The sequence below is a fragment of the Agrilus planipennis genome, unplaced genomic scaffold (genome assembly GCF_000699045.2).
Source record: "Agrilus planipennis isolate EAB-ADULT unplaced genomic scaffold, Apla_2.0 scaffold96, whole genome shotgun sequence".
Taxonomy (NCBI): Eukaryota; Metazoa; Arthropoda; class Insecta; order Coleoptera; family Buprestidae; genus Agrilus; species Agrilus planipennis.
Window position 1 is genome coordinate 5807 of NW_020438968.1, and position 11717 is coordinate 17523.

The window sequence follows — 11717 nt, forward strand, 5'->3', positions numbered from 1 at the left end:
GTTTACTTGTGTCTATTTTAATTTTTTTATACAATTTATTGCTGTTGTTTTCTTCTAACGATAAATTATTTATTTATCATTTTTAACACCCAAAGCAGTAAATTTTCATGGTAACCACATCACAAATATACATAAATCACATATTAATAATTATAATTCAATATTAGCAGACCTTGAAATGAGAGTCAGTGTTACACTAAAGACATTGGCCTGTTTATGAAAATACCAAATTTTGTAAGAGATTGAACAGGTTTTTGATTTATCCTAACCAATTACCCAAATGTGATATAAAGTAATAATTATAAACAGTTATAAAACCGCATTTAGGTAGGTGCCATATTAATTAGTTTTTGCCGAAACTTTGTGTAACTTTTTTATTAATTTATTCACCTGCTTAAATAAATCTTTTTTAGATTAAAACAATTTAAATAAATAATATTCAGGACAACAATAACCAACTTCCTTTGGTGAGTGATTATCATCAGTTTGTATAAATAATACATAGGAATATCTAGGGAAAATAATACACTTCAAAGTTGTTAAATATATTTAACAGCAGATATTGTTTACAAATTAGTTGCTTTTAACTACTGTAACTACTAATTTTATTGAAGAAATTGTATGTCATTTACATTTTAATATTAAATGGCAAGAAAACTCACTTTTTTCATCTCAATCTATGAAGAACAAGTACTACGTTTACGTTTTTTTTTAAACGTTGCGCAAAAAAATTCTGCATGATGCAAATGCTTAACAGTGTTTGGTATTACTAATTTTCGAGTTTTAGATGGAAATAGTTTCAGCATTTGACAAATTACAATTTAATTCCTTCCTTTTCTAGTTCATCTTTGTAATCTTTAACATATTGACCTTCGGGATCATACTTCTTTTCCAATTTTTTCCACCAATCCTGTTTATTCTTAATCAAGAAATTAACCACTTTTTTGCTACCTTGCTTTTGCTTATCACTGCAACCGTCACACTTGTGTTTAAGGGCATCGGGTAGAACCTCTGAAAATATAAGTAAGTAAACAATCAATATATTTAAATGTGCTTCCACTTATATAATATTTACGAATAATATATATGTGTGCAAGTTAGAAGCGTTCGAAATGTGGTGTTATAGGCGGATGATGAGGATATCGTGGGTAGAAATGAAGAGGTATTGGAAAGAATAGGAGAACAGAGGACTCTATGGAAGTCAATAAAAAATAGGCGAGATAGGTTGGTAGGATAACTTCTCAGGCATGAAGGTCTAGTCAGAGACATATTAGAGGCAGAAACAGGAGTTAGGAGGGGTAGAGGTAGACCTAGATTAGATTACTCTTCGCAAATAGTTAGAGTCTCCGTCTCTCATCGAGTCTCTTTGGTGTCGCTGAGAGAGACTGTCAAAAAAACGGTTTAGCGTCTCTGAACGAGAGATTCGAGTCGGTCATAGAGAGATCCTCATTTCGTATCCAGTTTCTGAACGAGAGACTCGAATCTCTGAACGAGAGACTCGAATCTCTGAATTAACATTTTATCGTTTGAGTCTCTTATACAGAGACTGTGAGAGATCTATAAAAACACCTAGGCAATAACTGAGAAACTGTGAAAGACTGTGAGAGACGCTCTTATAGACGCTGAAAGACTCTGAGAGACTGGTGAGAGACTGAAATTTTTTTCTAGGGATATTAGCCGTTTTGATAGTAACGATTTGGAATTTTGGATAATATGAACTGCGAAAACACACTACAACTGCGATGGAATTCATTTTGCGACGCTACACATTTTTCCACAACTGCAGATTGTGAGCAAACTAAAGAAGTTGCTCAGTTGCTAGGTGTTATCTGACGTTGAAGACTGCGGAAATACAGGTATCCCTACCTCCAATGTAATGTTAAGGGCTGAGCGAATCAATGATGTATCTTTGCTCATTGACGGAAATAATGATTCGCAAACCATAAATACCTTATATTATCTGAGGAATGAATGATGAGGATACCGTGGATGGAGAAGGTTAGAAATGAAGAGGTGTTAGAGAGAGTAGGAGAACAGGGAAGAGAGAATAGGAGAGATAGGTTAGTAGGACACCTTCTCAGGTATGAAGGTCTAGTCACAGACATATTAGAGGCAGAAACAGGAGTTAGGAGGGGTAGAGGTAGAACTAGATTAGATTACTGTTCGCAAATAGTTAAGGATATGGGTTGTTCTAGTTTTAGGGAAATGCGAAGATTAGCTCAGGATAGGAAAGAGTGGAGGTGTGTATCGAAGCAGTCTCAGGACTGACGACCTTATGATGATGATGATTATCAACCTAAGTTTATTTTTAACTGTCACAGCTTGGTTTGTTTTGTTTAAAAATCAAAGGGCTGCAATTGCTCACATGTTCTTATTAGGGAGACGCCACTGGGTTTTGAATAAACAATTACATACCTTGAAATATTTGGTATAAAAAGTAGTCTGTTCAACTTTAGAATAATGTACATATCTATCTATAAATTTCGAGCTCAGAGTGATCCAAAAATAGCCCTTACAAGCCTATCCTCTTTTCTCGCTGCTTGATGTTTGTTAATTGCTGATTATTTTAAACTAGTTGGAAATTCTAATTGGAGGTGCAACTGCATATTTATTATAATTAATTCTGTCCTTGAATTTACATCCAATTTTCATTAATTTATTCCAAGCTTTAATTGGCAATTCCACTATATGCCATCAGTTTCAGCAGGTACTTACTTAAAATGTGATAACGAGTATTGCAATTCAATGTTACCAAGGAATACTGGGTTTATAAGATAAGCAGCATCGACGAAAATGGTATTTACTTGCATGTACACTTAACATTAAACTCAATGTTATTTGTGAGAAACAGGGCAAGTAGTGAAGATTGTTTACTTACATGAACGGAAAGCGAATTGTTTTCTTTTTTCGTTACTTGAATAATTAATAATTTCGAGGCTACGTAAAGTTCCATGATTTTGGTTTACACAATTTGGCCTTCAAGTCGTTCAAATAATAACTTACTCAGTTCAACTTATAAAAGATATGACCTGACCTCAAATTTTTAGAGAAATATATATTAAATGAGTACAAGTATTCTATTTAGCTGTTTATCAGATTTTTTCCTATCCTGAACTAACCTTCGCATTTCCTTAAAATTACCTCTACCCCTCCTAACCCCCGTTTCTATCTCTAATATGTCTCTGACTAGACCTTCATGCCTGAGAAGGTGTCCTACCAACCTATCTTGCCTATTTATTATTGACTTCCATAGAGTCCTCTGTTTTCCTATTCTATCTTATACCTTTTAATTTTTAACCTTCTCTATCCACGGTATCCTCATAATTAGTCCTGTAACATCTCATTTCAAACGCTTGTAACCTTTTCTTTTCAGCAGCGCCAACCGTCCATGTTTCGCACCCGTACAGCCGCGCTCCAAACATACACCCTCAATAATCTTTCTCGAATTTCTAAATTAACCGTTCGCGAGCATAGAAGTGACTACTTTATATTAAAGGCGACACGACTCTGCGCTATCCTCTGCTTTATATCCTTACTACTCCTTCCGTCCTGACTTATGTGACTTCCTAGATATCTAAAATCAGCCACTTCTTCTAATTTTTCGTCTCCTATCTTTATATTCGCTCTTGCATACCAGTATTTTTGTTTTACTTTTATTTATTTCCATACTGTACTGTTTTGTCAATACCGCTTCTATTTCTTTTAAAGCTACCTCTAACTCCTCCTTGCTACATGCTAAATCTGCAAATCTAAGCATACTAATCTTTTACCCCTGTATGTCTATTCCTACAGTTTAATGATGTTGATCACGTCTTCGATGTATAGATTAAAAAGTAGCGGTGACTCTGTGCATCCCTGTCTGACTCCTTTCCTAATATTTACTTCTCTACGTTGCATCCCCAGCTCTATAACTGCCTGTTGTTCTTTTTACAAACTAAGTATCACTCTTCTATCTTTGTAACTCAACCCTACAATTTTAAGTATATTTAACATCTTGTACCATTTAACATTATCAATAGCTTTTTCTAAATCTACAAATCCTATGTACGCACCCTTTCTTTTTTTTATCGTTTTCTATATTGTTACCCGTAAAGCTAAAATGATCTCCAGCGTTCCTCTATTTCTTCTAAACCAAAATTGATCTTCCCCTAATAGTTCTTCCGCCCTTTCTTCCATCCTCCTCTGTACAATTTTAGTTAAGATAGGAAGTTAAGGTAATTGTCCTAAACGTCTCGCACCTATCCGCGCCTCACCTTTTAGGTATTACTACTACGTTCCGTTTATAATTTTTTGGGACTTCCCCCGTCTTGTAAATGTGACTAACTACCTTATATAATGTTAACAATGGCTAAATTTTTACAAAAGAACAATATCTATAAAGAAAATCGACTTGTAAAATAATTTTTCAGATTTTTATATACCTACTGAAAATTGATAAGAATTTCGCACTTTTATAAGGTATTGAATAACAGGATTATCCAATATATTATTGCTTATTACTGTTCACATTATTACGGTACAAGACATTCTATTTCCTTGAAAATTTGTTCACTTATTTTGCTTACTTTCACTGGAAAATGTAATACGTACTTTAGTACAATAAAGAATTGTACAATTAATTGTTAGTAACAACAGCTTCTTACTAGATATTTATGATTATAGTGACATACTAAACTTTAAAGCAAAAAACTTTTTAACTTTCTAGAAATTATCGGTATTTAGTTATGTAAAATATCCCAGTAATTCTTACTATAACGTGCTGTCGATTTCGGAAAAACAAGGAAAGGAACAAAATGCTTTCAGTACTGGTTCTCAGTAACAGGTATCCCTAAAACGTTCATAGTTGGATACAGTTGGAACGTTCAAAATTGGCATAGTCGGCAATAAAACTGCGCACATTTACTTTCTTCTTTCAACTTACTAACTAGACTAGAGCGGTTGCTGACAAAACGCCTACTTTTACTCACGACAGACGTTGTAAGGAATATCGCAAACATAGAAAAGAGATGTCAGGTAGGAATTGCAGCGGACACTAATAAAGAAAAAGGAATAACATTATACTAAGTAATGTGTAACAGAAAGAGACGCAGGCAAGCAGAAAAAGAGCATGTTGCCCAGCATCGGAAAATTAAACAATAAAATAAACAACAAAAATGAAATCGTGGGGTTAAAATAAATAACAACCACAGTTATGAACAACTGTATTTATTTACAATGACACAGAGTCGATGAGAGAAAACTGGGAAGACTGTTAGTGTGGAGAACGGGCGTATATGTACAAACTAGGGTTTACACAAAAACCGACATTTTAGAAAACCGGTTTTTGAATATATAATTTTTCCAGAAAACCGGTTTTAACCGGTTTCGAATTTTTATAAAAAAATATACTCGAATATTCTGTAATTCGAAACAAAAAATTTTAACAGAAAATTTACAGTGATTAAACGCAGTTTTTGACTGAAATTATTTACTGTTCAATTTTATTGATTTTTTTATGCAATTTAGTAGAACAAAGAAATAACAGTTGACCAGGATTAAATAACTTTAAAAACAATTATTCGTTGTTTATGCATAATTTTCACATATAAGGATGTAAATATTTTTATAATAGTGAAACGAGTTTTTCAACAAAGGGTTCGAATAAATAAAAACAATATATTTTCATATTTTTATAATAACCGTAGATACTTTTTTTTTAAAAAACAATGTTATTAGATACAGATGGATACTTATTAAAAACAATTAGAAAATATACAACTGTGTATTATATAATGTAAATTATAATCAAAGCCGAAAGACAAGAGTAAATAAAGTTTATGCATACATACTTATTAAAATCATTTTTAGTTTTAAAGACAATTAAGCAAAGGACCAAGTATTTTCTATTCCGGGCAATTTTAATACAAATTTAAATATTCTATTTATTTTTTTGTTTAATGAAATATGATTTCAGAAAACAGAGGACGTCTATCGATTTGCTATTTAGCCGTGTCCTTAGTTTATTCACAAAATTCCCCGAAATAGAAAATACCCTCTCACTTGCGACCGAACTAGGCTTAATCGTTTTTAAAGCCTGATATAATAATTCTAAATTTTTTGTCCTTTTATTTGTGGCTTCCAGGGCCAAAAACTCTTTTCTTAGAGTTTGAGTAGAGGAAGTCACTTCTTCCGGTTCCTTTAAATAAAAACTATCAAACTGATATATAATCTAAATTAATTTATCCAATAGACAAAACACATGTTTATATCGGTCCGATATAATTCCAAGAACCAAACCGCTTGCAACAGTGTTTTCATCAATCTGGTACATTTGGCTACATTTGTCATTTTCAATTTTTTTTTTAGTGTTATCCATACATTGAAAACCGATATTTCCTACTAAAAAACCGGTTTTCGAATTTCATAATTTTCTCCAAAAAACCGGTTTTTAAAATCGGTTTTTAAAAACCGACAAACCCTAGTACAAACGAACAAAGTTCGGAGTGGAGGAAAGGAAAGTTCCAGAGGAATGTACTGGAACCTTCTAGAAACGGCGGAATATTCCATGCACGCGTTAATACACAACAAAAAATATAATTCCAACCAGGCAGTTATAAACCCAACCCTGACCTTTTGCGTCATACGCAACCTCTAACCCCTGCATCGCTTTCTATTATTCGGTTATCTCTTTCTACTTTGTCTGTACTAGCCATGAAGCATTTCATAACTTAACAAGGGCGTGCTAAAAACACAGCAAATGGCTACAGTCCCAAATGGAAACAAGAAAGAATATACGTTCATATTCACAGATAATTTATTGCAGACTGCCAATTTTGATCGTTCCAACTATACATATAAGTTTTATTTAAGTCTTTTGTAAGCCTTGTGAACTCTGATTCACTCGTTGCAGTTAAAAATTAAAAGTGGTTGCAATAATTATAATGTGGTACATGTTTTAATTAGTTAAGGTTACTTCTAGAATTTCGTACGAAATAGAATTCAGATTACTGGAATCACTATTGTTTAGGTTTACTATTAAGTAATCATCTCTGACATAATACAATCGTACAATTAAATTGTAAATTAGGAACTCGTTTGGAATGCTACTGTTAAATGCAAAATTCATATTAAAATATAAAATATGTTAATATTTTCTAATGTAAAATCAACACATCCATTCATTTACGTATACCTAATAAATTTAATATTTTGTTTGTGTTTATTGTAAACAAGATGGTGTCATTTTGTAATTTTTTCAATTTCTTAAAATTTTGCAATAAACAGATTTTGACAAAAATATGACGTCTTTGATAATCAAATAACACAAAATTAGAAACAAGAGCTGTTCAAGGTTTTATTTAATTTAATTTTAATCCCATCTAACCTGGAAAAGAAGATTAGTAGAAGTTAATAAGTGAAACTGCTCTTTTTGAAGGTAGAATTAGAACTGGGGGTGAACAACTGTAAATTTTGATCTGAACACTCTAAAGCACTACCTGGTTGTTCATCCTTTATATATGTATTTTTGTCTTCGATAGGGCAAATGTTAGAAGAAAAACTGAGAGAAAATTAAATATTAAGGTAAAAGTTTAAGTCTTAATTTTTATCCACAATAAATAACTCCCTTAGATTTGCAGATGATATAGCAGTATTAGTATCTTGCAAAGATGACTAAGAGATAGCTTTAAATAAAATGGAAGAGGTGTTGACAAAACAGTATTGTATGAAAATAAATAAAAGTAAAACAAAAGTACTGGTGTGCAAGGGATGAAAAAGTAGGGAAAGAGCGAATATAAAGATAGGAGACGAAAAATTAGAAGAAGTAGCTGATTAGGTATCTAGGAGGTGAGATATGTCAGGATGGACGGAGTAGTAGGGGTTTAAAGCAAAGGATTGTGCAGGTTCTAGCCGCTTTCAATAAAAAGAAGTCACTTCTATGCTCGCGAAGGATAAATTTAGTAATTCGAAAAAAATTGTTAAAGGTGTATGCTTGGAGCGCGGCATTGTACGGATGCGAAACACGGACGGTGGGCGCTGCGAAAAAGAAAAGCTTAGAAGCGTTTGAAATGAGGCTTTACGGGCGAATGATGAAGATACCGTGGATAGAGAATGTTAGAAATGAAGAGATACTAGAAACAAACAGAGGACTATGCGGAAGTTAATGAGAAATAGGCAAGATAGGTTGATAAGATACCTTCTCAGGCATGAAAGTCTAGTCAGAGACTGGAGTTAAGAGGAAGATTTGATTACTGTTCACAATAGTTGGGGGATGTCCTAGTTTTAGGAAAATGCGAAGATTAGCTCAGGATATGAAAGAGTGGACGTGCGAGTTCAACCAGTCTTAGGACTGACGACCATGATGATGATGGTAAATTACCTCACGTTAATGAGAAAAAATTGTTACTGTTGTCAATTCCTCGACGGGAATCGAACTCGGGAGCTTTGGCTTTACGCCTTATGTTCTGACCAGTAAGATACGAAAGGTGACAGCAGCAAATATAGCGTAAAGTCAAAAGTTCCAGGTTCAATTTCCATCTAGGGTGTAAAAACAGTAAGAAATTTTCCTCATTAACTTGAGGTAATTTATAGTGGATAAAAATTATTAACTACTATATTGAGTTTCAAAGTGTTTCATGTATGAAAATTGTTTGTTCCATCATTTCCATGATGATGCCAGGTAGTGGCCGATTTCGGTATCTGACAAGGACTTAAGCCGATAAACTGATGACTATCTAATCAATTTTACATGAACCGATGACGAAATAATCATTGCATTTGGCATCTAGTCATATTACTCTGACCATTTCGCGATCTACTGATTTATTTCAAACATGACGTTTTGTTTCGGTGTAAATAACCGTTTCGTTATATAGAGTAGGCCTTATACAAAAAAGTTTAAAAAAACAACCAGTCCAAGGAAAAATAAATTAAACTAAAGATAAAGAAACAAATTAGGTGCTGATTTTTTTGTTTAGGAAGACAAGTCTTTTGAAATGTTACATATTCCTGTTTATCTATTTTGATTAAGTCTTCCGGAGGTTTCATATTAATAACATTATAATTTAACACAAATGTGCCTCCTGCACATTTTTTATCATTGTTTGGCGGTAACTCCACTGGTGTTGTTTGTAGTTGACAATGCACGACCACGCCTTTGAATTGAATTACATATAACTGTATGAATGTGAAACTGTCAGATGACTTCAATAGAAACAGGAATAGTATCTAACATGTCAAAAGACTTGTCTTACTCAATAAGGTGATAATTAATTTAACTTCTTTCCTACTTTTTATTTATCCATAGGTGGGTTAATAGCTTGAAAACCTAACGGATACTTAGTAGGTAAACAATCTAGACTAGGGGCTTCAAGACAAATGAAATAAATGTTAAGTGTACGGAAATTTTAAGAATGCTGAAACACCGTAAAATTGTTTTCCTGTCGCTTGGTATACTTTAATGTTCTACTATATTTATGAACTCAAAACTTTCCCCTCTTTCATTTAACATCCCTTTCGATACGATAGCAAAAGCAATAATCAGAGCTCACGCGCTGTTTCGAATGTAACAGATTTGTTAAAATCGTAATCCTTCTTTTTGACTTTGCCGTAGTCGAATAATGAAAGAACAAGACCTACTCTTTTTATGTAACTTTTTTGTAGATGAATTTATCTTTAATGTAGTTTAGGTATTCATTATCTCTGCCTCCAACAAGTTCCATTCTCTAGAAAAATTTGTGGTTGAAGTACAAGGTGCGATGCATATTCTGGTAGAAGTTGCTTTAGATACTTAGGTAATGTTGATGTTGATTCGGATTTCTCTGTTGTCTTGTTTATGGAAGCCTAACAGTTAAAAATGCATTCCTGAACCAAATCAACCTCTAAATTATTGGGATAATGTTGCACAAGAAACTAAGATTTTTGTATGACTCTAAAACGATATATCGTCAGGACTCATCAAAGAACCAGAATTTACTTATCAGAATTTTGGTATATACAAATCGTAGGGAATTGGGCCAAAACAGTGATCGAAGAAAACAACCGAAATTTTTTCCTCTGGTTAAGTTTGGGCAGGATGACTTGGTTATTGTTCAAGAAAATACTTAATATAAGAGCAAGAGTAAACATAAGTTGTTGAAGAAGCTGCAATAAAATTTCGATTATTTATTCCATTACTGTTTTGGTCCAATTTCCTACGGTCGAAAATTCTAAAATTGCATCAAGGACATGTACATGAATCCAAAAAATAGAAACGCAACAGAAAATGAAACATGGGCATTTCCTAATGTAAAGGGGTAGTCCTTTCCAGAAACCATAACATATTATTAAAAGCCGTCACGTTTGAAGCCCATTTTTATGATTAAATAGAAAATGAGAAATCATGCAGTTGAATCCTGAGAAATGTCTTTCAAAGAAGATAATTACAGATTTTTTTTATCAAAAGTGAAAAAGCTGAATGTTGGTTGACGCCTTAGTTGTTTAAAAAAGTAAGTCGATTTATTTATTATCGGGTATTTCATATCCTACAAATTCCACTTTTATGTATCGAATTTTCTTGGGAGTGCCCCATTTACATCCCTTTCACTACACCTGTCGCTGTAATGATACATATGTGTACCATTTATATGCAATTGCAAATGAGATAACTTTTAGTTACTATAATTTTAACTGATTTCAAATATTCCAGGGACTATTTTCTGTCACTGAAATTATTTAATACTTTTAAAAATCTATGCAAACAATATTAATAATTGATAGTAAATTTAAAAATGCAGTGTTGATATTAAATTTATGATATTATACTATTATTGATATTATATTTCTGATAACAATATATTTACACCTAAAACCTAAAATTTATCAGAAGATCCTAGAATTTTTTAAAAATTTCAGAAATCGTAAATTTATTACAGACACGCGGTAAACATTGTAGAACATCAAATCAAACCTATTACAGTGGTGCTCCAGAATTTTAAAATTCTGTCTTGGTAAATTTGAGTTAAAGTGAATATCTAATATTTATGCTTCCATGCATTATAACTTATATCTAGACATAAGTCATCTGAACTGCTGAATTTAGCTTAAAGTCGTTAAAAACATGCGTCCTCTTATTTTCTTAAGATGTACACTAGTGCTTTTGGACTGCGACTGCAAAAACCACAATCAATGCATATATAATTCAAGAAAAGTGTTTTATGCTTCTAGTGGAACCAGAATATTTAGTTAATTGCCTGAATATGATCGAAAGTATTGAAACATTTGTTAAAAGCTTTAATCTATTTCTTGAGCATTTTTTCTTACATTATTTTTAATGTTGCGGAATCCATCAACATTATTAAAACTACGACATGATTTTTGGGAAATTGTAACAAGCAGTTTTCCAAAATCATTTTAAATACTGAATTCATAAACACAAGCAACTTTTAAGGACTACTATAAATTCTGGAATTGTAGAGTTTTTCCTCTAATTTCAAAGTTTAGTTAAGTGTGGTACTTACTTTTTAATTCAGCTCCATCAGGAGTACATTTTCCTTCCTCCATCAAGCATTTAACATAATTTCCCAGGAGGCGATCGCTCTTCAGGATCTCGTCCAGGTCGATGTTGTCGTATTTGGTCGTGTATTTGGTCGCAGACATCGCATAGGCGATGCATGACAAGACAACAGCAAAAAGAAAAACAACAGACGCCTTCATTTTCACTTATAACACTTGTGCAAACTGCATAGGAATTAACTACTAAT

The 11717-nt window shown here is 32.8% G+C and overlaps 1 protein-coding gene across 1 annotated transcript; it reads right to left on the reverse strand.

The window, feature by feature from the left end:
* Positions 1-529: 529 nt before the first annotated feature.
* LOC108734462 (ejaculatory bulb-specific protein 3) lies at positions 530-11717 on the reverse strand. Its single transcript, XM_018466043.2, has 2 exons — positions 11475-11717; positions 530-1011 (listed from the first exon to the last, which is right to left on the reverse strand). Exons 1-2 carry the CDS (start codon positions 11668-11670, stop codon positions 815-817), a joined length of 393 nt encoding a protein of 130 aa, XP_018321545.1. The 5' UTR covers positions 11671-11717; the 3' UTR covers positions 530-814.

What these genes read in the sequence shown, in the direction of transcription:
- LOC108734462 (XM_018466043.2), bottom strand. Translation starts at nt 11,670, where the DNA reads ATGAAGGCGTCTGTTGTTTTTCTTTTTGCTGTTGTCTTGTCATGCATC. An exon ending in TGATGGAGCTGAATTAAAAA is followed by an intron (nt 1,012 to 11,474) that starts GTAAGTACCACA and finishes TTATATTTTCAG; the next exon opens with AGGTTCTACCCGATGCCCTT.